Source organism: Marmota monax, unplaced genomic scaffold, assembly GCF_021218885.2.
Source record: "Marmota monax isolate L192 unplaced genomic scaffold, Marmota_monax_Labrador192_F-V1.1 WCK01_AAM20220418_F8-fsc01219, whole genome shotgun sequence".
NCBI classification, from domain to species: domain Eukaryota; kingdom Metazoa; phylum Chordata; class Mammalia; order Rodentia; family Sciuridae; genus Marmota; species Marmota monax.
Window position 1 is genome coordinate 42,811 of NW_026693137.1, and position 24,191 is coordinate 67,001.

The 24,191-nt window shown below is 45.1% G+C and overlaps 1 protein-coding gene across 6 annotated transcripts in view; it reads left to right on the forward strand.

Moving 5' to 3' along the window:
- Positions 1 to 15,018, forward strand: part of LOC124099802 (solute carrier family 23 member 1) — a 56,745-nt gene extending 41,727 nt beyond the window's left edge. For 5 of the 6 annotated variants that reach the window (XM_046455022.2, XM_046455021.2, XM_046455024.2 and 2 more), the window contains 8 exons: positions 3,126 to 3,307; positions 4,664 to 4,784; positions 5,828 to 5,984; positions 6,751 to 7,004; positions 11,360 to 11,524; positions 11,735 to 11,843; positions 11,966 to 12,061; positions 13,437 to 15,018. In XM_046455022.2, the coding sequence (XP_046310978.1) occupies positions 3,126 to 3,307; positions 4,664 to 4,784; positions 5,828 to 5,984; positions 6,751 to 7,004; positions 11,360 to 11,524; positions 11,735 to 11,843; positions 11,966 to 12,061; positions 13,437 to 13,699 (1,347 nt within the window). In that variant the 3' untranslated portion in view covers positions 13,700 to 15,018. The remainder of the gene's footprint in view (positions 1 to 3,125; positions 3,308 to 4,663; positions 4,785 to 5,827; positions 5,985 to 6,750; positions 7,005 to 11,359; positions 11,525 to 11,734; positions 11,844 to 11,965; positions 12,062 to 13,436) is intronic. The other variant, XM_046455023.2, reaches the window with a different exon arrangement.
- The last annotated feature ends 9,173 nt before the right edge of the window (positions 15,019 to 24,191 follow it).

Genomic DNA, 24,191 nt, shown 5'->3' on the forward strand with positions numbered 1-24,191 from the left:
GAGCAGAGAGCCAAGGGGAATGCCTCTTTCTAGAAACAAGGATGGAAAGCATAGTCAGAAGCATGGGGCTTACGATGGTGGGATGAGCAATCAAGCCAGACACAGGACAAAGGCTCGAAGTTTGGGTTGTAATGATGAGCTGGGGTCCTGATGGGCATCCCTCCAGTGAGCAGAGGTCTGTGATATGGAGAGAGAAAGGAAGCCTCTCTCTCACTCTGCCCAGAAGTCTGTGGGAAGTGTTGGGACACAGAGTTGCCTGAGGATTTAAAACTACAGCTCTCAACACGTGAGGGTGGTGGCAAGTTTCCCAAACTCAGGAGTGGAGACAGGTCCTGTCAACAAAATACCTGTGGCTCTCAGCAGAAGAAAACGTGAAGTCACTCTATGGAATCTTCCACATTCCCAGCTCTACAAGACTCCCACAGGAAAAAACAATCCCCTGAAGATGAGCTCAGAGGTGAAAATGTCGGCATTTCACACAAGAAAATAATGTATTATGAGAGAGACTCAGCAGAAACAAGAGGTAATTGAACAACCTGAAAGGCTATTAAGTCAACATGTTTAAATTAATTTAAGAGGATCGAGACTCATTAGAAACTATACTACACACAATAATAAGTTTGAAAATTTATGAGAGGGAAATTTGAAAGTAAAATCAATAGAATGTTATTAATAAAAAGATGTAGTCATTGCAATTTAAAAATGCATTTAATGATCAAAGAGCATTTATACACAGGGAGATTAATGAACTGAAAGATCATATAAGGAAATAATCCAGAATTCAGCACAGAAAGAGAGAAAAAAATAGGAATATTAAATAAAAAATAAGAAACGTGGAATAGAACAAGATGTCTACTTGCATCTAGTAGGTGTTATAAAAGGCCATAATAGAGAAAATAGTATTAAAATACAGAACATCTGATAATGTAGAACAGATGAAAGATGGGAATACTCTGGAAAAAAGCACATTAAGTCCCAAGTGGAATAAATAAAAGCAAATCCACAGTGAACACATCATAATGAAGTAGCTACATCAAATACACAGAGAAAATCTTAAAAGTAACAAGAAAAGAAAAACAACCTACAAAAGCATAGAAATTGGACATTCTGCAGCCTTCTCAGTAAGCAGCCTCAGAGGTTGGAAGGCAAGGAATATTTCCAAACGGCTGAGAGAAAACACTGTCATCCTAGAATTCGGTCCCCAACTATAGAATTCTATATCATACAAGGTTGATGACAAAGTCAAACATTTTCAGTGAAACAAAGATGGACAGAGTTTATTCACTACTGACCTTCCATGAAATAACTACTAAAAGAAATTCTTCAGGTAAAATAAATTAAATCTTGAATTAAAGAGTGGTGGGAAAGAAGCGATAGTGAAGAAAGGACCATGTGGTAAAGTGTAGGTATATTTGTCAGCTTGGGTTGCTATAACAAAAACACCATAGACTGCATGGCTTAAACAACAGAAATGTATTTTCTCACAGTGATGGAGACTGGAAGCCTCAGATCAGGTTGCCAGCATTGTTGGATTCTGGTGAGGGCTCTCTCGTTGGCTTGCAGATGGCTGCCTTCTAAACTACATCCTCTCATAGCTTTCTTTGATGCATGGGAAAGAGAATCTTCCATTTCATATAAAGGTACTAAGGCTGTCGTGGGGGTCTCACTCTCCTGACCTCACTAAACCTTGTTACCTCCCAAGCCTCCATTTCCAAATACCACAATGTTGGGGACTAGGACTTTGATATCATAATTTGGAGTATGGCACGGTTCAGTGTATGGCAGTAGGTAAATATAAGTAAGGAGCAACTGCACAAAAATATAAGAAAGTTGGTAATAATAATCAATGACAGTGGAAAAATATACACTTGGCGATAATAGCATAGAAATCAGAAGATGGTAATAGGAGTTAAAGTTTTCTACAGTCATTGTATTGTTTGGGAGGAGGAAAGAAAATTTTATTTAGCTGTTCCTGCAGTCTGGCTGGGCACAATCAGGAGCCACTTGTCAAAAGAAACTAACTTTATTTTTAGAACCACACACGCCAAACAAAACAGCTCCTCAGGAAAAACCCTCAGAGCCCCAACTGCCACCACCGGCTTCCCACAAGCCTGTCCCTCAAACACAAGCCTCACCACCTCCCCCCATCCTCCTGCTCTTGAGGCCGATTGGCTGGGTCGTGTGGGCGGGGCCAAAAAAGTCCCCCAATGAGCAGCTCCGTGGTCTGAAAGGGCAGGGAAACAGCCCAATGAGCTTCACCACAGAGGAGCCAATCAGCTAGATGTTGCTGGGGCCACTGTGAGCCGGCAGCTGGAAGTTTGCTGGGGCCCCTTCGGCTGTGGCTCTCAACAAGCTGTAGACTTTGTTATGTGAAATATTAACACTAAAGAGTTAATAATAATTTCTAAAAGATTAAAAAGGAATGTATGACATCCAAACTGGTAAAGAGAGAAGGTAAAATAAGCTCATTCAAATCCCATAGATGGAGGGTGGCCGAACTAAGGCCAAATCTGGCCCATTGCCTGTTTTGGAATAGCCCATGAGCTAAGAATGGTTTTACATTTTCATGGTAATTTTTAAAAGCCCCAAAGAAGTATACTATACCCTGACATGTCAAAATTGCATGATATTCAAATTTCAGAGTCTATAAATGAAGTCCCATTGGAAACAGCTACGCTCACTTGTTCACATCTTGTCTGGAAAAGTTGCAACAGAGCCCATATGGCCACCAAGCCTAAAATATTCACTCACTGGTCCTTTACAGAAAAAGTTTTCTGACCCCAGCAATAGTCAGCAGAAGAACAGAAGAATATAGCAGCAAGATGTTCAATACACACTGAATTGTCACAAGTCATTTCATCACCATGACTGGGACTGATAAGAACCCTGAGGCCTGTTTTCTGAAATCTTTCATGTTAAATGAAAATGTGCAACAGACCATTGGAATAGAGAGTGGAGAGGAGTGAGATCAGGTCTCTCCTCTCAGTTCCTTTGGGTTCCAGCTTTGCTTTTGCCCTCCCTGCCTTTGAATGCACCCACAGGGGTGACCAGACTGAGCGGCAGGCTGAGCAGCTTGGCCTGTTTGGGGGGCCTGGGCTGAGCAGAGGCCAACTCTCTCCCTTCAGTTGCAGGGTGCCATCATGGTTGCTTCCTGCATCCAGATACTGGTGGGATTCTCAGGCCTCATCGGCTTTCTCATGCGCTTCATTGGCCCCTTGACCATTGCTCCGACCATTTCCCTGATGGCCCTGCCTCTCTTTGATTCTGTTGGCAATGACGCTGGAATCCACTGGGGGATTTCCTTCATGTAAGTACTTTCTGGGGAGGAGGCCCTGCCACGCTTTCTTTGGTGGAAGTACAGCTAGTAAGAATAATGTGAGTCCAGGATGCCAGTTTTCATTGAGCTGGGAAAGGGTGCAAAGAATGTCCGCAGCTCTTCAGCACCATTGTAGTCTAAGAGAGATAAAGGCCCATGATACCAGGAAGCATCCAGGAGGCCTTGGGGCTGTGTGAATGTGAAGGAGAGGTGGTCAGCTGGGAGGATCAGGAAACGGGAAATGAGGCCTCAGGCATTTAAACAATTTTGGAGGGACCTGGGAGTGACACTGATATGCTCAAGATCGGAACCTCCAAAAGACCACCAGAGACCAAGATCAATGTAAGCAGCAAAGAGGTGTTTATTTTGAGCTAGCTCCATCCTCTGCATACACAGCAACTGGTGATGCTGAATGGTCCCAAGCTCAGGATTTGCAGCAGTTTTATACACTCTTTGGGGGAGGCAGGGACTTCACATACAAATCATCACACACCATGGGAAAATCATAAAACAACTCTAAAACATGATTAGCACATACACTGACAGGAACAAGTTGGGTAAAGGTGATTGGTTAGTACATGAGGGGGATTCCTTTAAACTGATTGGTTTAAGCCACAAGGGGAGTACGTGCTGAACTACTTGGTTTCCCAACATGTTGTCAACCACCATAAACTACTGGGAGGTCATCTGGCATCCCAGGTATTTTCTCTGTCTCATACTGATTGTTGGTTGCTAGGGGGTTGCTATGGGTCCTCACCTAGCCTGACTGAGTCAGGGACACCTGGCGCCACAGATCTCTCCTGTTATTGACAGACAAACAACTCAGCAGGGTGGCTATCTGTCTAGAAGTGCTCTGTGGGTTTTTCCAAGGACAAGGGTCACACCCCCTTCCTTGGACAGGCTTTGCTCTAAGGTAGAGGCTGGTTTCTAAAAAATGGAGTCACATCAGTTTCTCAACACTGTCATTCACTCTGCCTCTTGTGGTCTGAGGTGAGGTATGGGAATCATCAGAACTGCGCCAGACCTGCCTGAGAGATATGACAGTCCCTATGGGCCTCAGTGACTCTGTGTGCTGCCAACAGCCTGTTCCTCTCAGATACACCAGAAACAATGGCATCCTATCCCACAAGTCCTCTTCAGCCACAAGCAGTTCCAACAGGGACCTCTTTTCAGAGATAGCAGGTATCTACATATGGTGCAGAGGGCCACCAGCTGGAGCCCCTCCTGGTGAGGACATTGATCCCAGAGACACCTGGTGGCTCAGCTTCTCAGAACACCCCCAAAGCCTCCTGAGCCCCTGCTCAGGACAAGTCCACTTTCCAGCTTGTGTACGCTTGTTTGTTTCAGGACCATCTTCCTCATCACGCTGTTTTCTCAATTCCTGAAAAACATCCCAGTGCCTGTGCCTGTGTATGGTGGAGAGAAGAAGTGTCACACCTCCAAGTTCTACCTCTTTCAGGTCTTCCCTGTAAGAAGCACCTCTTTCCCACCCTCTTCTATTCGAAATTGATGCACCTGGAGATTGTTGACAACTTCCCTGTGCCCAGGTGGCCCCCAAATCAAAGCTCCTCCATCTGTGGTGGCCTTAGGAGGAAGAAAGAGTCCCAGGTCTGTGGGGTGTACTTCCTGGCAGTTGGTGACACTGCATTCTAGGTCCTTCCTCACAGGCTTCTCTCCCAGGAGCCCTAGTCGCTGTTCTGGGCACTGTTATGTATTCTTGTCCTCACAGCAAGGTACTGGGAGAGACAGCCAAGTTCACCTCTAATGATGTAAAACTAAGGGTCTGAGCCAAATTGCTTAGATCAGGGTCTTTCCCAATGGCTCACGGGCAATCCAACTGCTGGTGAGCAAGATGGCGCCTCCCTTCCCAGAGCCTTCTTTGTTGATTTCACACCAAGCTGTCCAGTGTGTAATTGTCACCATAGCTGTGTCTTCAGGTTTAACTGAGAACTGTGTTTCTCAAGGTACAAAGAAACTTCCACATATGATCTTATTGACCTTTCAAAAACCCTGCAGTCCAATGATTCCAAAACTCAGTGTGCATGTGAATCACTTGGAAAATTCACTAAGAATATGGAGTTCTGGGGTCCCACCACCAAAAATAAAATTGATATATCTGTGGACCTCACTTTCAGGCCCTGTTTCAGGCCCTGCAGAACAGTGATTTTAATTCCATGGTAGAGATGAGAAAACTAAGTCTCAGAGGGTTTGCTCCCAGGTCACATGATCAGCAATCAGTGGAGAGAGAGCAGGTGGGAATCCTTCTGCTCCATGCTGTGCCCAGTGTGCTGGATTTTCCTGCCCCATAGTCTCCTCCCATAGTTTGTTTTGTGCTTCTATTTCCAGCCTGTTTCTTTAATGTGCTAAGTTATCCATGGACACAGCAGGTTCCTGTTGTCACTAGCAGGGTGGTCACCCAGCACTTGCTCATCTGAGTATGTTCCTGGACCCCTCCTGAGGGAGGAAAGGGGGCAGGAGCTGGCAGAGCTGAAGGGAGACTTCCTTTGGCAGGTGCTGCTGGCTCTCTGCATTTCCTGGTTCATCTGCTTCGTGCTCACGGTCACCAACACTCTCCCCTCGTCCCCCATTGACAATGGGTACCTGGCCCGCACTGACACCAAAAGCAATGTCCTGCGCCAGGCCCCTTGGTTCCGCATCCCTTACCCAGGTAAGGAGAAGATAGGTGCCCTTCTAGCTTGGGCCACTGGATCTGTGTGGCTCAGGTCATGGGATGGAGAGTAGAACAGGGCTGGGGGAGGGATTGATAAGGAGAGATAGGTCCCAGGGAGTCCATATTTGACTCCTAAAGAAGAAGAGACTCCAGGTTGTTATAAGAATTCCTTGGGTGGTGGACAAAGGCTGGCACTCCCAGACTTCCCTCAAAGCTGGGCTACATCCCTTGTCCGCCACATTGCCCAGAACCTTAAGCCTGGGGGTGGGTAGAGGTGGGAAAGAGAGAGGCCTAGCCTCCACCTGGACTTTGTGTTTCCTCATGGATTCAGTGGATCTCACGCCAGGAGGCTCAGGACTGAATCAGAGCGTTTCTGGGGAGACCAGGGAATCCCTTAGGCTACCTCTGCTCCCCTTTTCCCTATGGTTTTGCCTCATGGTGTCAAAGTATCCAGGGTGTCCAGCAAGGGCCAACCTGTCCTCGGGGATATGGACTAGGGCCTCGCTTAAGAATCTCGGTTTCCAAACCTTCAGGCCTCCCTAGGAAAAGGCCATTTCTGCTTCTTTCTGTGCACAGTGACCTCAAGTTCCGGGCATCTGATAAGACTCAGGAGGAATGGCAGGGCAGGAATCCCAGGCAAAGCCAAAGTAGTTGTAAGAGCTGCCAACTCTTTACATTGTCCCAGAAATCCCTCCAGCCAGGAAATGACTTGGGTTTCCTCAGCCTCCTCTGACTGGACACTCCCCCTGCACTGCATTTTCAGGACAATGGGGCCGCCCCACCATCAGCCTGGCTGGAGTCTTTGGGATCATTGCTGGGGTGGTCTCCTCCATGGTGGAGTCTGTGGGTGATTATTATGCCTGTGCCCGGCTGGTGGGAGCCCCACCCCCTCCGAAGCACGCCATCAACCGTGGCATTGGCATCGAGGGCCTTGGCTGCTTATTGGCAGGAGCCTGGGGGACAGGAAATGGCACCACCTCCTTCAGCGAGAATGTTGGGGCACTGGGTATCACCAAGGTAAGTCTACTGATGGTGGCTCCTGGGGACAGGCTGGGTACCTGAATCTGCCATCGTACCTGCTACTTTCCTGTTGCTTCTGTAGCAAATTAGCACAAAGTGATGGCTTCAAACAACCCAAACTTATTATCTTCTTATTTTATTCTTTTTAGCTATACATGACAGTAGAATGTATTTTGATATGTCATACATACATGGAGTATAACTTCCCCTTCTTGTGGATGTACATGATGTGGAGTTTCACTGGTCATGTATTCATATATGAACATAGGAAAGTTGTATAAGATTCATTCTACTGTCTTTCCCATTCCCATCCCCCTTCCCCCACCCCATTCCCCCTGTCCAGTCCAATGAACCTCCACTACCCTCCACCCCTGCCTATTGGGAGTCAGCATCTGTATATAGAGAGAACATTAGCCATTTTGGAGATTGGCTGATTTCACTTAGCATGATACTCTCCAGTTCCATCCATTTACCAGCAAATGCCATCATTTCATTCTTCTTTAAGGCTGAGTATATTCCATTGTGTAAGTGGATCACATTTTCTTTATCCATTCATCTATTGGGGGGCACCTAGGTTGGTTCCATAGCTTATCCATTGTGAATTGGGCTGCCATGAACATTGATGTGGCCACATCACTACAGTATGCAGATTTTACATCATCTGGGCATACACCAAGGAGTGGGATAACTGGGTCAAATGGTGGTTCGAGTACAAGTTTTTGGAGGAATCTCCACACTGCTTTTCCGAGTGTTGCACCAAGTTGCAGTCCCATCAGCAATGTATGAGTATACTTCTTTGCTCCACATCCATGCCAACACGTATTGTTGCTCATATTCTTGATAATTGCCAGTCTGACTGGAGTGAGATGAAATCTCAGTGTGGTTTAATTTGCATTTCTCTAATTGCTAGAGATGATGAACATCCAAACTTACTATCTTAATTGATCTGTAAGCCAGATTTTGGACACTGGCCTCGTGGGCTCAAAGGGAGGCATCAGCCGGGCCATTCTCTGGAGGCTCTGGGGCGACCCATGTCCTGTCCTTTTCTGTCATCCAGCATCTGCAGTGATTGGGCTGTGGCCACTTTCTCCGTATTCCCCTGCCACAGATGGAAAGGTTCTCTGCTTTCCAGAACCAGTGGACTTAGACTGGGCCCACCTGGCTACTCTCCCATTCCCAGGTCCTTAACGTCACCACATCAGCAGAGTCGCTTTTGCCATTAGAGGCAATGTATTCGCAGGTTTGAGGGTTATGACAGGTGCCTCTGCAGGGCCCATGATTCCACTTTCTGTCCTTGACTTTGTTAGACTGTGGCCATCCACAGGCAAACAAGTCTATTTTGTCACTGGTGGGTACTGGAGAGAGTCCTTTCTTTCTGAAGTTTAGGTGGGGCTTCCTTACCTACAGACCTGAGTGATCCACTGTGCATGGCAGCCCCTCCTGATGTCCCCAAGGCACTTCACACACAGTGACTTCTGGGAAGCCCAACGCATGCCCTATCTGACTTTTCCTGCTGTCCTTGTCTTATTTCACCTCACTGGCATGTCCTCCTTAGCTTCTTGCTCACCTGTTGCTTCTGATTTCTCCCCATGGCCCCCTTCCTGTCTCCTTTCATCATCCCCAGTGCCACAGCCTGATCATCTCCCACCTGGATGCTAAAGTAGTGCCTTCCATCCTGTCTTCTCAGGATCTTGCCCATCTACTTCTCATGGCTCCCCATTTTCTACACTATAGTTCAATCAGATCAGCAAGAACTCTTGAGAATGGTGTTTTCTAAAGTGACTTAGAACCAGGTGCAGTGGCACAGCCTGTAATCCCAGTGGTTTGGAAGGCTGAGGCAGGAGGATATCAAGTTCAAAGCCAGCCTTAGCAACAACAAGGCTCTAAGCAACTTAGTGAGACTTGTCTTAAAATAAAAACATAAAAGAGAGCTGGAATGTGGCTCAGTGGGTGAGCATTCCTGAGTTCAATCCCTGCTACCAAAAAAATAAAGTGACTTAGAAAACCATAGTGTTGCTTTGTTGTTTTCTGTATGTTTCTGTGAATTCTGGCAGTGGTCCCAGAGCAAGTCCTGTGAGCCAAGGAGAAATACAGCACCTCCTCCCCCACACCCTGACTTGCCCTGTCTTATGGCTCCCTCAGTGGCTCTGTGTGCATCCTGAAGGCACTGAGTCTTTATAGCATCAGATGTATCTTCCTCTGTGCCCTGTATGACCTCTGGCACAGCTGCAGCTAAAATCTGTGAGCAAATGGTTGAGCCAGCACCCAACCCTACAGCAAGTCCTATGTTCCATGACACCCACTCTGTAAGAGTTCAAAGCCATTCATGCAAGTGAGGGGAACATTTTGTACAGGAGGACCACTAACCCATGCAGAAATATTTCCTTTCCCACTAAGTGGAATAAATCTCATGCCAACAAAAAATATCTCAATAAAGAAAAAAAGGCCATTTTTCTGGACATCATTTCCAAGCTAAGGTCATTAGAGGAAAGGGTGAAAGTAGGAAATAAAGGTACATAGATGAAAACAAGGCTACACTTCAAACATAAGACCCATAAACTGGGAAAGAGGTGAAGGTGCTAAGACCACTCGCTTTTATGGACTCGCTCGCCCCCTTGCGGCCCTTTGAGGTACTGCCCCGTGTTGTGCCTCTCCAGCAATGAGTTCCCACAACTTCTTGATTCTCTCCAAGTCTTGGGGGAAATAAGATTAAAGGCCAGAATTCTCCTGTCAGTTCTGTAGGATGTCCTGCTGCCAGCCCATATGTCATTCGTGTGACTAAAACGGCCCAGGGCTGTATGCAAAGTGTGTGCAGTAATAAGATTGGGGAAGAATTCCATCCTTAGGAGACTAGTGGCAAGTGCAAAGGACATGGGTTGACCCCAACACATCTATCCATGGTGCTTGTAGTCATGCCTCTGTTCTCACAGCTAATTGTCAAGGCTGTAAATAAAACAAAACGTTCTTTGATGTGGTAAGAATTTCTAATGAAGACAGTTAAATAAATAAGCTTTTTGCCTGGAAAGAGTAAAACAGGCAAGTGTACAATCTGCTACTTTATCATGGCATTGATGGACTTTAGTTGAGGCTGGAGTATCTTTTCAAAAGGTTTTAATTGTGGTAAAAAGCACTAAACATACAATTTACTCTGGTAACTGTTATTAGGTATACAATTCAGTAGTGTTTATCATATTCCAATTGTTATATGATATATCTCTAGAACTTTTTCATCTTGCAAGACTGAAACTATATTATAGTATCTATTAGGGTCTTGGGGTAGGTACACGGGAATGAGAGACAGATTTAAGAACTATCTAAATATATTTATCAACACTGGACTTATGAGGATGAGAATATTTGTAATATAGCCCTAACTTCCAAGAATGAAATGGAGCCCCCAAATTGGAGGGTCATTATTTGAAGACTTGTTTCCAACCAGTTCTGGGTTCACAGCTAAAATGAGTGAGAGATAATGAGACCCATTTCTGCCACACGGGCATAAAGGCCTTCCGCCACTCTGGCGGTACATCTGTTGTGGTTGATGAACTGACATCATCATCACTACCCACAATCCACAGTTTACATTAGGGTTCACTTCCAGTGTTGGGTGTTGTACATCTTGCAGATTTAGACAAGTGTATAATGACACATATATACCACTGCAGTATCATACAGATTGTTTTCAGAAGTCATTTCTGCCTCACTGATACAAGTTGTCTCCCAAACCCCAGTTGTGAGCCCTGATTAGCACAACCATTGGTAGTGACAGCAGGGTGACAGTTGTGTGCCCCAGCATTGAGACCAGCTATGTGATGGGTGGATGTTGACCAAGGTCCATGATCTTCACTGCAGGGTGAGCTATTTTTTAAGCCTCTGTAGAAACTGTTTTATTTCAAGATCTAATAGCACTTGTAAGGAGGTAGCCAAACACATTTCTTTAACATTCCAAGACTCCTTGCCACTCGGGGATCTCTATGCAAACCAGGTAACTGTCGGTGAGAAGCAGGTCTGAGATTGGCTCTCAAACCCCCATTCTTAAGCACAGGACCACTGCCACTCCAGAGAAACTAATCCCCTCATGTTCGGGCTTCCTAGGGGATGAGCATTTGGGCCAGCACTTGAAGACACCTATGAGAGGGACAGAGTGGAGAGGTGAGAACAGAGGCTGGGCCCCAAAATCATGCCTTCATTTTCTCTCTCCCCAACCCCGTTTGGGAGCAGAGGGTATGAAGTATGTTCTGGGGCCCAGTTCCTGAAAGTCCATCTCAGCAATGCTCAAGATGACCTGTAACAAGGCCTCTGGGACGTCTGGCCTGCCTGGTTCTCCATCCCCCTCTCCCTGATTGCCACAGGTGGGGAGCAGGATGGTGATTGTCACAGCGGGCTTCGTGCTGCTCCTGATGGGTGTTTTTGGGAAGATCGGGGCTGTGTTTGCCACCATTCCAACACCAGTGATCGGGGGCATGTTCCTTGTCATGTTCGGGATCATCAGTGCCGTGGGGATCTCCAGTCTGCAGGTGAGATGGGCGAGTTGCCTCAGAAAAGTAGCAGGAGCCCAGAGGATGGAGAGGGGCAGAATGGGACAGGGGCTGGGGAGGAGAAGGGAATCCTTGGCCTGGAACCACACTGCTCCCAAATGGAAGAGAGAAATAGCCAGAAATGTCCAACCTTCTGAAAGGTCGTGAAGGAGTGATCTCAGCACCTCTCTCTGGGCCTTCCTCCTGTAGTACGTGGACATGAACTCATCCAGGAACCTCTTTGTCTTTGGCTTCTCCATTTACTGTGGCCTCACCATTCCCAACTGGGTGAAGAAGAACCCCGAGAAGCTGCAGACAGGTGATTGCTCCTCACCTCTCCATTTTGTCACTCCGCTCTGTCTCCTACACAGTCGCCACTCTGGTTGTGGAGCCAGCAGGGACCCAGGGTCCTGTGAACCTATCACTTTTGTCTCATTTTAGGCATTCTCCAGCTGGACCAGGTCATCCAGGTGTTGCTGACCACAGACATGTTTGTTGGAGGATTTCTGGGCTTTCTCCTGGATAACACCATCCCTGGTAGGGCTCACCTGTGAACTGGCAATGTGGATAAATGGGTACAGTCTGAATGATGTGGAGAGCTTCTAGCTGTGATTACTGTGTCAGGCTGGTCACTGGTCATGGCACACCTTCAGTGGGCTCTAGTTCTGGAGATGAGGGTATGGAAGGGTCTGTATTAGTCAGCTTGGGCTGCTATAACAAAACATCCCAGCCCTGGGGGCTTAAACCATTTATTCTCTCACAGTTCTAGAGGCTAGAAATCTGTGATCAGGGAGCTGATAAGTTTGTTTATTTTTGAGATCTCTCTCCTTAGCTTGCAGATGGCCTTTCCTCTGTGTGTGCACATTCCAGGTATCTGATCCTGTGTCCTAATCCTTTCTTATAAAGATGCCATCCACATTGGATTAGGAGTCACCCTAAAGGCCTCTTTGTAACTTAACTACCTCATTGTAATGGTCCTTTCTCCAAATATAGTCATGTTCTGAGAAACTAGTGTTTGGGTTTCAATGAATGAATTTTAAGGGAGAGAGAGTTCAACCCACAGCAGAGCCCTAAATGGGAAATGTACCAGAAGCAGCAGGAAAAAGACACAGCCCTGGCTTTCATGAAGCCTATAATTTAATTGGTGAGAGATCACACATATTCATTCATTCACTCATAGTATTAATGAAATTCCATGAAGCACTTGCTATAAAGCAGGTGCTATGTACCAAGAATACGAAGAGTAGTAAGATATGTCCCTTCTGGAAGTCCACAGGCTAATGGGGAACGAGGCAAGAAAGCAGACAAGTTCGTACTGGGTAATACGTGCTGTGAGGAGCAAATAGAGTGTGCAGGGGTCCAGGGAGCTGATGTGGAAAGCAAGAGGCCCAGTCTCTGAAGGATCTGGGAGCGGCTGTCCAGCAGCTCTCCTCTCTCTCTCTCTCTCTCTCTCTCTCTCTCTCTCTCTCTCGCCTCCCTCAGCCTCTCCTGGAGACCTCTGTGGTAGCATCTGCTTCATGGTGTTCTATTTCACATGGTGACTGTCCACCAAGTGTGAAGTGCATCTGTATATTCCACGCACATTCAAGTGAGGACAAGTCTGCTCGCTAGAGCTGTGGAAAGGGGGTTCCACACGGCTGTGCTGGGCTCCTTGTGAGGCTCTGAGGATGCCTGCAGAGCTGAGCTCTGAATCTTGAGCTGGGCTTGGAGGAGAAGGAGGAGGAAGGAGAAGAGGAGCAGATGTAGGCAGAGGAAGAGGGGACGAGATGGAGGAGGAGGGGTCAGTGGGGGCATGTGCACCAGGGTGCCGAGAAGAGGCCACAGGTCCTACCATGTGGCCACCAGAGCCTCCCTCTGCCCTGTCTGCCCCTGCCATCAGGACCCACTCTTGACTTCTCCTGTCTTACATTAGGAAGCCTGGAGGAGCGAGGCATCCTGGTATGGAATCAAGTCCAGGAGAATTCCAAGGAGACTACTCTGAAGTCCTCGGAGGTTTATGACTTTCCCTGGGGCATTGGCACCAAGTTCTGCACGTCCTCCTATATCCGGGTCCTCCCCTTCTGGCCCAGACTGGACCACAGCGGCAAAGGTGAAGTGGGCATGAGCCAGCTTGCCCACTATTCCCAGGCTTCCTCCAGAAAGCACCTGTCAGGTGCTGTAGAAACCAGGATGTGAGGAGAAGGGTCCTCCTGCATGGCCGAGCCCTGGACAGACTTCTGCCTTTGCAATATGCACCAATCTGCCTTCATGAGCTGGAGGTGCCCACCCTCTCCAACACCTGCGGCACCTGTACACCATGGCAGTCAGGAAGCTTCAGGTTATAATAGTGACCTATGGGCTCTGTCCTGGTCACTCGGTCATTGCATTTGACCTTGACCTGTCCTTCTGCTATTCTCCCAGCTCTGGTGTGGACAGGTGTGGATGCTGTCCACACAGAACTCTGCTCCACCATTGTGCTTTGCAGTGTTTTGAAAGATTGGGAGGAAGAGGCCTGGGTAGGGTAGGGACAGTGGTGGCTGTTTGCTGGAAGGTGACACTGAAAGCGCACTTTATTCCCCTTCACTAATATAGACCCAGTTCTCATAAGTCTCTCTTTGATCCTGTCTGCTTTTTTTTTTTTAAGGATGAGCTGCCACTAAGGGCTATCTTTGAAGATTCAATGCACACTAAAGTTTGGTAGGAAGTCACCAAACCCAGCACTCTCTAGTCCCAAGTTATGGGAGAAGATCACACCTAGAAGTGTGCTGGCTGGAAATACCGCCCCAACACAACAAAAATCAGGCACACGTCACTTATTTTTTTAATTTTTTGGTACTTGAACCTAGGACTGCAGACTTGCTAAGGAAGCACTCAACAACTAAGTTACATCCCAACCCTCTTAACATTTTTTTTTAAATTTTCAGACAGGATCTCACTAAATTGCCTAGACTGGGTTCAAAACTGTGATCCTCCTGCCTCAGCCTCCTAAATAGCTGAGGTCATGAGCATGCACCGCCACACCCGGATCATAACTCACTTTAATGAACACAGAAACATTGATCATTTATGTCTTCCTCAGATCCACTGGCCACAACTCTCACTGACTTGGGTGAACAAGATAAGATGTATGTAACCCACATAGCAGAGGAAGCTACTTCCTGAAATACTGGACAACTGAGACACCCACCTGTCTGGGACCCATTGACCTTCCTGGAAATATCATAAAAGGTTCTTCTGCCAAGTGCAGTGCCACACATCTGTAATCCCAGCAACTGAGGAGGCCAAGGCAGGATGATTGCAAGTTTGGGACCAACCTGGGCAGCTTAGCAAGACACTGTCTCAAAATAAAAGATAGAAAGGCTGGGGGTGTAGCTCCCCTGAGTTCAATCCCCAGTAGCAAAAACAACAACAATAACAACCCCAAACTCCCTTAGGTCAAGGGATAAGATTGAAAGTCAGAGCCGACCATCTTCCAACAGTGCCTGGTTCTTGTTAATAAAGCTCTTTCTCCATCACTCTGCCTCTGGATTATCCACTCTACTAGGTGGCAGGGAGCTACACCTTGTGTGGTGACAAAGTGAACAAGTTTTTTCTTCTCCAAAGAGACCAGAGCCTGCAGCCTCTGCCACAGTCTGGCTGGGCACAATTCAGGAGCCACTTATCAAGCAGAAATGAACTTTATTTTTAGAACACACACACTGCACCACACAAGCTCTTCATGAATTCCCTCAGAGCCCAACTGCCACCACCAGCTTCCCACAAGCCTCTCCACCCCCCCACTCCTCCTGCTCTTGAGGCCAATTCGCTGGGTCACATGGGCGGAGCCAAAAAAAGTCCCCCAATGAGCAGCTCTGTGGTCTGAAAGGGCAGGGAAACAGCCCAATGAGCATTACAACAGTGGAGCCAATCAGCTGGCAGCTAGAAGTTTGCTGGGGCCGCTGTGAGCCAATCATCAGCTGGCAGCTGGAAGTTTGCTGGCAGGTGGAAGTTTGCTGGGGCCCCTTCGGCTGTGGCTCTCAACATCTCCCCCTCTCTGTTTAAACAACAAGCATGTGGCTTACAGACCGTGCCTGCCTTAGGTTGTCCAATACTACATATGGTCCTCACCCGTCATCAGATGAGCTGACCTCAAGGCATCAGCCTCCTGTCTTAGGTTGGTACCTTTGCAATTGGATCTTACCCATCATTGACTACCGGTCCAGCATACAGCCACACCTGTGGATAGGTCTTTGTACCAGATGGGGGGGGTGAGATTCTTTTCCTCACCTCTGTTGGCCCCCAAATTTTAGCAGAACGACCATCACAAGCAGAAGGGAGGAGGATACACCATGCCAATTGACGGCTCCTTTTGGAAAAATTGTATCACTGATGACACCATCAGCAAAAATACCACAACACTACCATAAGTCGCTGCACCAACAGATAGTTCACAAGGCATACAAGTGAGTTCACAATGCATACAAGTGATACATAGTCCAGGCAAGTTCTGCAAGCAGTTTAGTGATAGCTATTGCAGAAGCCATAGATTGGTTTTATCTTTGTCTTCACCGGCACTGGGATGAAGATAGGAATTCTGGCAATGATGGCTAAAGAAAAAATTATGTAACATTCCAGAAGGCACTAAAAGAAAACAATTTTCTGAACAATTTACATTATCTTGAACAGAATAATTAAATATTATGAAAAAGAAAGGTGAAAATAAACAAACAGATCTGTTAACCTCTTTTTTTTGTTCACATATTAAAACAATCCTCAACAGCTGTTTACCCAATTTAAATTAAACCATTTAAATCACGTGAATAAAATAAAAAAAATTTGGATCCATTTTTATCATGAGCGCTCATCATATATGATATATGGACATATGTACATACAAACATACAACCCAAAACACAAATGTGCACACATAATATAATACATACAACACATAACATAATAGTAAAGGCCTTATAACTTTTTACAGGTGAAATCTCCATTTCAATGTTTAAAAATTCTATAGTCAAAAAATAGAACTGATCAGCAAAACATTAACCTAGGTCTGTATGTGCTCAAAAAACAAAATAGAACATCATGATGTGGGAAAGGGCAATAATAAAATAGATATTGAAAACAGCATCCTGGTTCTGTTGCAGATGTAAGGATAGCCAAACTGGAGTTCTGGATATCAGCTGTTATGGATTTGAGCCAAATCATCTTCTTTTTGGTCTGTAGAAATCGCTTTAGTTAATCTCTCTGGAATCCAAATCAGCTGCTGTTCTCCCTGTGGAAACACACAAACAGACCTCCGACTCCAGACAATTACTGGGTCAGGACCTTTCCACTGTCCTGTTAAAATATCCTTCAAAAGTACCTTGGGCTTATGTACATTTTTTGGACACATATGCCTTTCTGCAGCACTAAGCCCTGATGAATCCAAATTTTAAAAGTTTAGAGTAGAAAGAGTTATTTTAAGTTGATCTTTGGGGAATATATACCCCTTTCCAATTCCGTCTTTTTGCTTTAATAAGTACATTTTAATAGTTTGATGAGCTCTTTCAACTATGCCTTGTCCCTGTGGATTGTATGGGATTTCTGTTGTATGAGTAATGCCAAATGATGAGCAAAATTGTTTAAAAGAGGTAGAAGTATAACCAGGGGCATTATCTGTTTTTAACTGTTTTGGAACGCCCACAGTGGCAAAATTTTGTAAGCAATGAGCTATAATATCTTTAATTTTTTCTCCGGCATGAAGGGAGCCCATCAAAAATCTGGAAGAAGTATCAACTGTAACATGCAAATATTTTAATTTTCCAAATTCTGGCAAGTGTGTCACGTCCATCTGGCAAATATGGTTAGGTATCAGTCCTCTAGGATTGACTCCAAGATTAACTTGTGGTAAAAAGGTCACACAATTTTGACATTGTTTTATTATTTGTCTAGCTTGTTCCTTAGTTATTTTAAAATGTTTTTGTAAAGTACTAGTATTGACATGGAACCTTTTATGAAAATTTATAGCTTCTTCTATTGTAGAGAAAATATGTATGTCATGTGTAGTTTTATCTGTTAAATCATTGCCCAAACTAAGGGCTCCAGGCAATCCTGTATATGCCCTGATATGTCCTATAAAGAATGGATCTTTTCTGTCCCAGATTAGACTTTGTATAGTGGAAAACAAAGAGAAAACAGTAGAGGAAGGGGAAATCCTACCAGCATCTTCAAGGGATACTATAACATTAACTATATACTGACTATCAGAAAATAAATTAAATACAGAATCTTTAAACATCACAAAAGCTTGTGATACTGCATTAAGCTCTACCTTTTGAGCTGATTGTTTGGGTACTAAAAATGTAAAAGTTTGATCAGGGGTAACTACTGCTGCTGTACCATTATTTGACCCATCAAATGAATACATTTGGAGCATTCATGATAGGTGTTTTTCTTGTCATTTTTGGAAAAACTACAGGATGCAATGACCAAAAAGACAACAAAGGATTAGATGGTAACTGATTATCAAATGAAACATTAGATTTGCACATGATTATTGCCCAAGTATTTAACTCATTAGCTAACTCATCAATTTGATTCATAGTATATGGAGTAATAATTTTATTGGGAGAATTTCCAAACATTCTTTTTGCTGCTTTTATTCCTTTGAGTATTAATTGTCCTACATCCTCAGGATACCTAGTAAGAATAGTGTTAGGAGAATAAGATAAATGTATCCATAATAATGGACCTTCTTGCCAAAATATTCCTGTAAGAATATTTTTTGTTGGTAGTATAATAAATAATAAAGGCAAACTTATATCAATTATATCCAAATGCATATTTTCCATATATGTTTCAATGATTTTTAATGCCTCTCTTGCTTCAGGCGTTAACATTCGGGGTGAATTTGGATCTGATGGATCTTTTAGGATATCAAATAAAGATCCCAACTGTCCTATTTGTATACCTAGATAAGGCCTTATCCAATTTATGTCTCCTAATAACTTTTGAAAGTCATTAAGTGATTTGAGTTGATCTACTCGTATTTGAATTTTTGGTGGACGGACCATAGTTGAGGATATTAGAACTCCTAAGTAATTAATTGGAAAATTTAATTGTACTTTATCTATTGCTATCTGTAGATTATAATTTTTTTAATAAGTTTGTAAGTGTGGCATAACATTCTAGCAATGTGTTTTTATCTTTGTGTGCTAATAATACATCATCAATATAGTGAAATATTTGTAGTTCAGGATTTTGATTTCTAAGTGGCTGGATTACGTTGTTAATATAAATTTGACACATAGTTGGGCTGTTAGCCATCCCTTGAGAGAGTACTTTCCATTCATTTCTCTGATCAGGACCTTCATGATTCAGTGCAGGGATAGTAAATGCAAAACATGGATTATCCTCAGGATGAATTGGAATTGAAAAAAAAAACAATCTTTAATATCTATAGCTAAAACATACCAGGTTTTTGGCAAAGCAGGCAATTGGGGAATCCCTGATTGAGCAGGTTCCATAATAACCATCTCATTATTAATGGCTCTTAAATCTTGCAATAATCTCCATTTACCAGATTTCTTTTTGATGACAAAAATGGGAGCATTATGGGGAGATATGGAAGGTTGTATATGTCCCTCCGCTAATTGTTGTTTGACCAGGTCATGGGCTGTTTGTAACTTTAGTCAGGGGCCACTGAGGAACCCATACTGGTCTTTCTGATTTCCAAGTAATTTTTATTGTCTCAGTGACCTCTCCTGAAAATCCAATACATGTCTGTCTGTTCCTTGATCTATTTGTATTGGTGCTGCTATACCTTGTTCTTGTTCTCCTAATATTTTTCCTTTCCTAAAACCTTATCTAGCCATAATAGTGGGTGCATTTGGATTGATGTTATTTGTTAATGTTAGTCCTAATTGATCTAGGACATCTCATCCCCATAAATTTACGGAAAGATGATCCAATACATATGGCTGTATAGTTCCTTCACATCCTTAAGGAGCCTTCCTATCTAATACCATTGCACTTCTATGGGGATTAGTCACCACTCCTAGGCCTCGGAGCGTTTGAGTGGCTTGTTTAATGGCCAATGTTTTGGCCAATCTTGACGAGAGATGATGCTAAGGTCTGTACCTGTATCCAGTAGCCCATTAAATTCATGTCCTTGAATATTTAGTTTTAGCATGGGGCGAGAATCTAAATTTAAAGACAGCATAGCCCAATCTACACCTGTGGAGTCTAATCCCCTGAAACCTCTTTCTACACTATGACTGGAAAATTTATCATGTAGGCTGGGTATTATTAGTAACTGTGCTATTCTATCTCCTGGTGAAATTACTGATATACCCTTTGGAGAACTGGCTATAATTTTTATTTCACCTTTATAATCAGGATCAATTACCCCAGGACTTATCATGAGTCCTTTTAGAGTAGAAGAACTGTGTCCCAATAATAAGCCTCCTGTTCCTTTCGGAAGAGGTCCTTTTACCCCTGTGGGAATGATTTGAACTCCCATCTCTGGAGTTAGTACTGTTCTGGTGGAGGCACAGATGTCCAATCCTGCGCTTCCTCTGGTTTGTCTAGTGAGGGATCTAATGGACAATGTGTCCTGGGCACTTCCCTGATGGTGTTCCTGGGTTCCTCCAGTGCCCCATATATTTGTGGTCATGGGCCCCGGAGCATTGGTTCCCCCTGTCCATTTTTTGGCAATGGAGCCCGATGCCTTTCTCCATGATATCGTGGATAGACACCTGGTCCTTGTTCAGTTTTTGATAACGGAGTACCCTATATGGTGGTTTGAGAACGGCATTCATTAGCCCAATGTCTCCCTCTATGGCATCGTAGGCAAATACCTGGTATTCTACTCCTTTGATACCTAGTTTTGTTAAACCCTCCTCCTATGGGGCAATTCCTTTTAAAATGTCCTGTTTGTTCACAATTGTAGCATATTTTTGGCCTGGCATCTAAAACCTTTCCTGCTACTGCTGCCAGGACTTCCGTTGTTCATTAATGTCTCTACATAATTTAATATATGTGTTTAAATCTTCATGTTTCCATGGTCTAATGACTTCTCTGCACCAACGATTCGCTTGCTCATAAGCCAGTTGTTTTATTAATGGCATTGCTTGTTCTGTATTCCCAAAAACTCTGGTAGCTGTTTGAATAAGCCTATCTACAAATTCAGCGCAAGGTTCATTAGCTCCTTGTATTACCTTAGATAATTGACCCTGTAAACCTCCATGTCCTTATAAAGTCTTCCATGCCCTAACCGCATCTCCAGCAATTTGTGAGTATATGGCAGGAATATATGCAACTTGTTGCTGCTGACCCTCATAAGGTCCCTTTCCTAACAACATATCTAGATTTCTCTGAGGATAACCAGCTGCTGCATTTCGCCTAGCCGTCTCCTTGCAAAATTCCTCATTGGCAACCTTACATAACAGGTATTGTCCTCCATTTAGCACAGCTTTACACATACTAGCCCAATCTGCTGGCATTATGTTCAAGTTGGTAATGGATTCACCATGCTTACAGTGAAGGGTGCTTGAGGACCATAAGTTGTTACAGCCTCTTTTAGCTGCTTCACTGTTCTGAAATCTAAAGCATGGTGAATTCGCTGCCCTCCTGCCTGCTTAAATACAGGGCATGTTAATATTTGAGGTCCTGTCTCAGGATCCCATCTATCAACTGCGGGGGTTGGGGGCCTTCCAGCATATGGAGGTGGCGCTGTTGGTTGGACACTTCTGCCCTCTGGTGATAGAAAGGTATTAGTAGCAGTCTCCTGTTGTAACATTTCCCCTGATGGCTTTTTCTGCTCTGAACTTTCTTCCTCTGTCTGACTAGCTCGAGAGACCTTCTCTTTTACTTGAATTTTTTCCTCTGTCTGACTAACTTGAGAGAACTTCTCTTTTATTTGAATCAATATGTCTTCTCCTTCCTCTACCATTGTCTGAACTGAAGGCTTTGGACTAAGCAAATAAAATACGAACGTCCACAATGGCAATGTGCCAACTGGCAGAGTCCCTGGGCTTTTCTTTTCTATTCTTTTTAAATCTTCACCATGATGGTTCCATTGTGATATATTTAACAACTCCTCCTTAAAAAGCCATGGGCTACATTTTTGTATTGTATCAACGTATGCCCTGACTGTTCTTGATTTTACTGAGATGCCTCCTTCCTCTAACAATTTACTTAACACTCTTTCAGTTTGTTTTTTACTAGTTTCTGATCCCATATTTCTACTATAATACAACCCAACAAGATAACGCCAAACAAAACTGAAACAGAATGAAACAAAAGTGGAACAACAAAAAATCATTATAATAGCCTTTCTATCCTCCTGAAACACCCATCCGTCCTTTCTCCCTATCTGTTCCTCAGACACAAATAGTTTTTCCTCAAATGTGAGCGGTTATTCTTTCGTCTTACACATCTCCAAGGACAGGCAACTTAAAACAAAAGTGAAACAAAACAAAAGAAGAATCTTAAAATGGCTACCCATCCTCTCGCCCTGCCTTCAGGGGCGAGCAGTTTACCTTATCACTTACCCTCTGTCGTTCCCCGTGTGGGCCACCAAAGGCCGCAGTCTGGCTGGGCACATTTCAGGAGCCACTTATCAAGCAGAAGCGAACTTTATTTTTAGAATACACATGCCACACCACACGAGCTCTTCAGGAATTCCCTCAGAGTCCAACTGCCACCAACAGCTTCCCACAAGCCTCTCAACCCCCCACTCCTCCTTCTCTTGAGGCTGATTGGCTGGGTCGCGTGGGCAGAGCCAAAAATGTCCCCCAATGAGCAGCTCTGTGGTCTAAAAGGGTGGGGAAACAGCCCAATGAGCATCACTGCAGAGGAGCCAATCAGCTGGCAGCTGGAAGTTTGCTGGGGCCACTGTGAGCCAATCATCAGCTGGCAGCTGGAAGTTTGCTGGGGCCGCTGTGAGCCAATCATCAGCTGGCAGCTGGAAGTTTGCTGGGGCCCCTTCAGCTGTGGCTCTCAACAAGCCTCTCCATCAGTTTCCCACCTGGACCTCCCTTCAAGGCTGGTGTCTGGGAACCATCGAGAGCACACTGTTCCTCCTACACCTCCTCCCAGTTACTGCCCCTGTCCCATACAGCCCTGCAGCCTGGTCTTATTTAAGTTGAGTTAAAGAAGGACAATATCCAGCAGGCCTGCATGGCTCTGTCACACATTATGTTCCCTGTTCTGCTCACAGTCTCCCCTTCGTATCCTCACTGCTCTTCAGCCTCCCTCCAGGAGTGAACACATGCCTGGACACCTGAGATCCAAGGAGTATTGGACATCAGGCCCCTTCCAGGTAGGGCAGAGTTTACCAAGTCAGGAGGCCAGGTCCAGGAGTGGGAGACAGGAATGAAACCTCTGCCAGGCTAGTGTGGGCTACAGGCTGCTAAGGAGTTGAGCTCAATTCTGCTGCCTGAGGGATTTCCAGAAAATTCCACTGTTTCCCTGGAGGACTCAGGCTTTTGCCCTCAGGTTTTGATAAGCACTGGGTCCTGCTAACAAGAAAAAGATCCAGGTCCTCTCCCAACCCCTCATTCCCCATCAAGAATGCTACCTTCCTTTGGCCAAACCCACTCCTCCAGAAGAAAGAAGGGCAGAAGTTTGGCTCTGGGGGTGGGGAAGGGAAATGTGATGCTGTTTCAGAGAACACTGCATTTCTATGAGGACCTCCTCAGCCTCCTCCCCTCCCACCATTGACTCATCTCTCCTCGGCATTGGATGGGGGAGTTGGCCTCTGTAATGCATTCTCTGAGGTTTAGTAATTTCTATTCTCCCATCAAAGTCCCTCAGGGAGGCGAGCAGTCTCCACCCCTCTTAGTGTTGATAGCTCAGTTGTCACTTAAAATATAATGGATAGGGGGCACAAGGAAGATTGCCACTTAAAATGAGGGGTTGAGAAGGTGACATGTGGGTTAAGTGTGATACACTGAGTCTCATGGACCCGAGTAATGATCATGCTCCTAAGAACCCTCCTGCATGGCACCAGTGTCTCAATTGCTCGGCTGCCCCTGGAATGCTGCAGGAGCGGTGCTAGCCTGCTGGGCTTGAGTGCTGAGCGCTAAGTACATAAGGAAAGAGGAACATAACAGACAGCACCCCAGAAGATGATCCAGCTGAGCATACCTTTAAAATCATCTGGCACATAGAGTCACTGTGGCCTGGTAGGAACATGAGTTGTCAGAGCCATCCAGAGGTGGTCACGGCCTCTGAATTCCCTGCTGACGTGCATGAGATCTCTGTGGATTTAGTCAGGGACCCTTGGCTGCAAAGAAAAGAGAAAAGCTCAACTCAAAAAAGAGGGGATGGGATTTATTGATTCTTGTCACTGGGAAGGAAGGAACCTGGGAGAGGTCACAGAACCAGAGCAGGATCCTAAGATGAATCAGGGCCTGAACCCTGAGACCTAAGTCTTCTCTCTCTCTCTCTCTCTCTCTCTCTCTCTCTCTCTCTCTCTCTCTCTCTCTCCATCCCTGCTCCACACACACCCTCTGTCCATCTCCCCTTCTCCTTCTGTCTGCCTATTGGCCTCATTCTCAATTACCCCAGCTGAGGGTGATGGTCACAAGACCCCAGGTGTGGAACTTCCCCTGTGACTGCAAAGACAGAAGAAAAAGCTGCCTTATGTTGGGCATGATGGCACTTGTGTATAATCCTGGCTACTCAAAAAGCTGGGGCAGGAGGATCCACAAGTTCA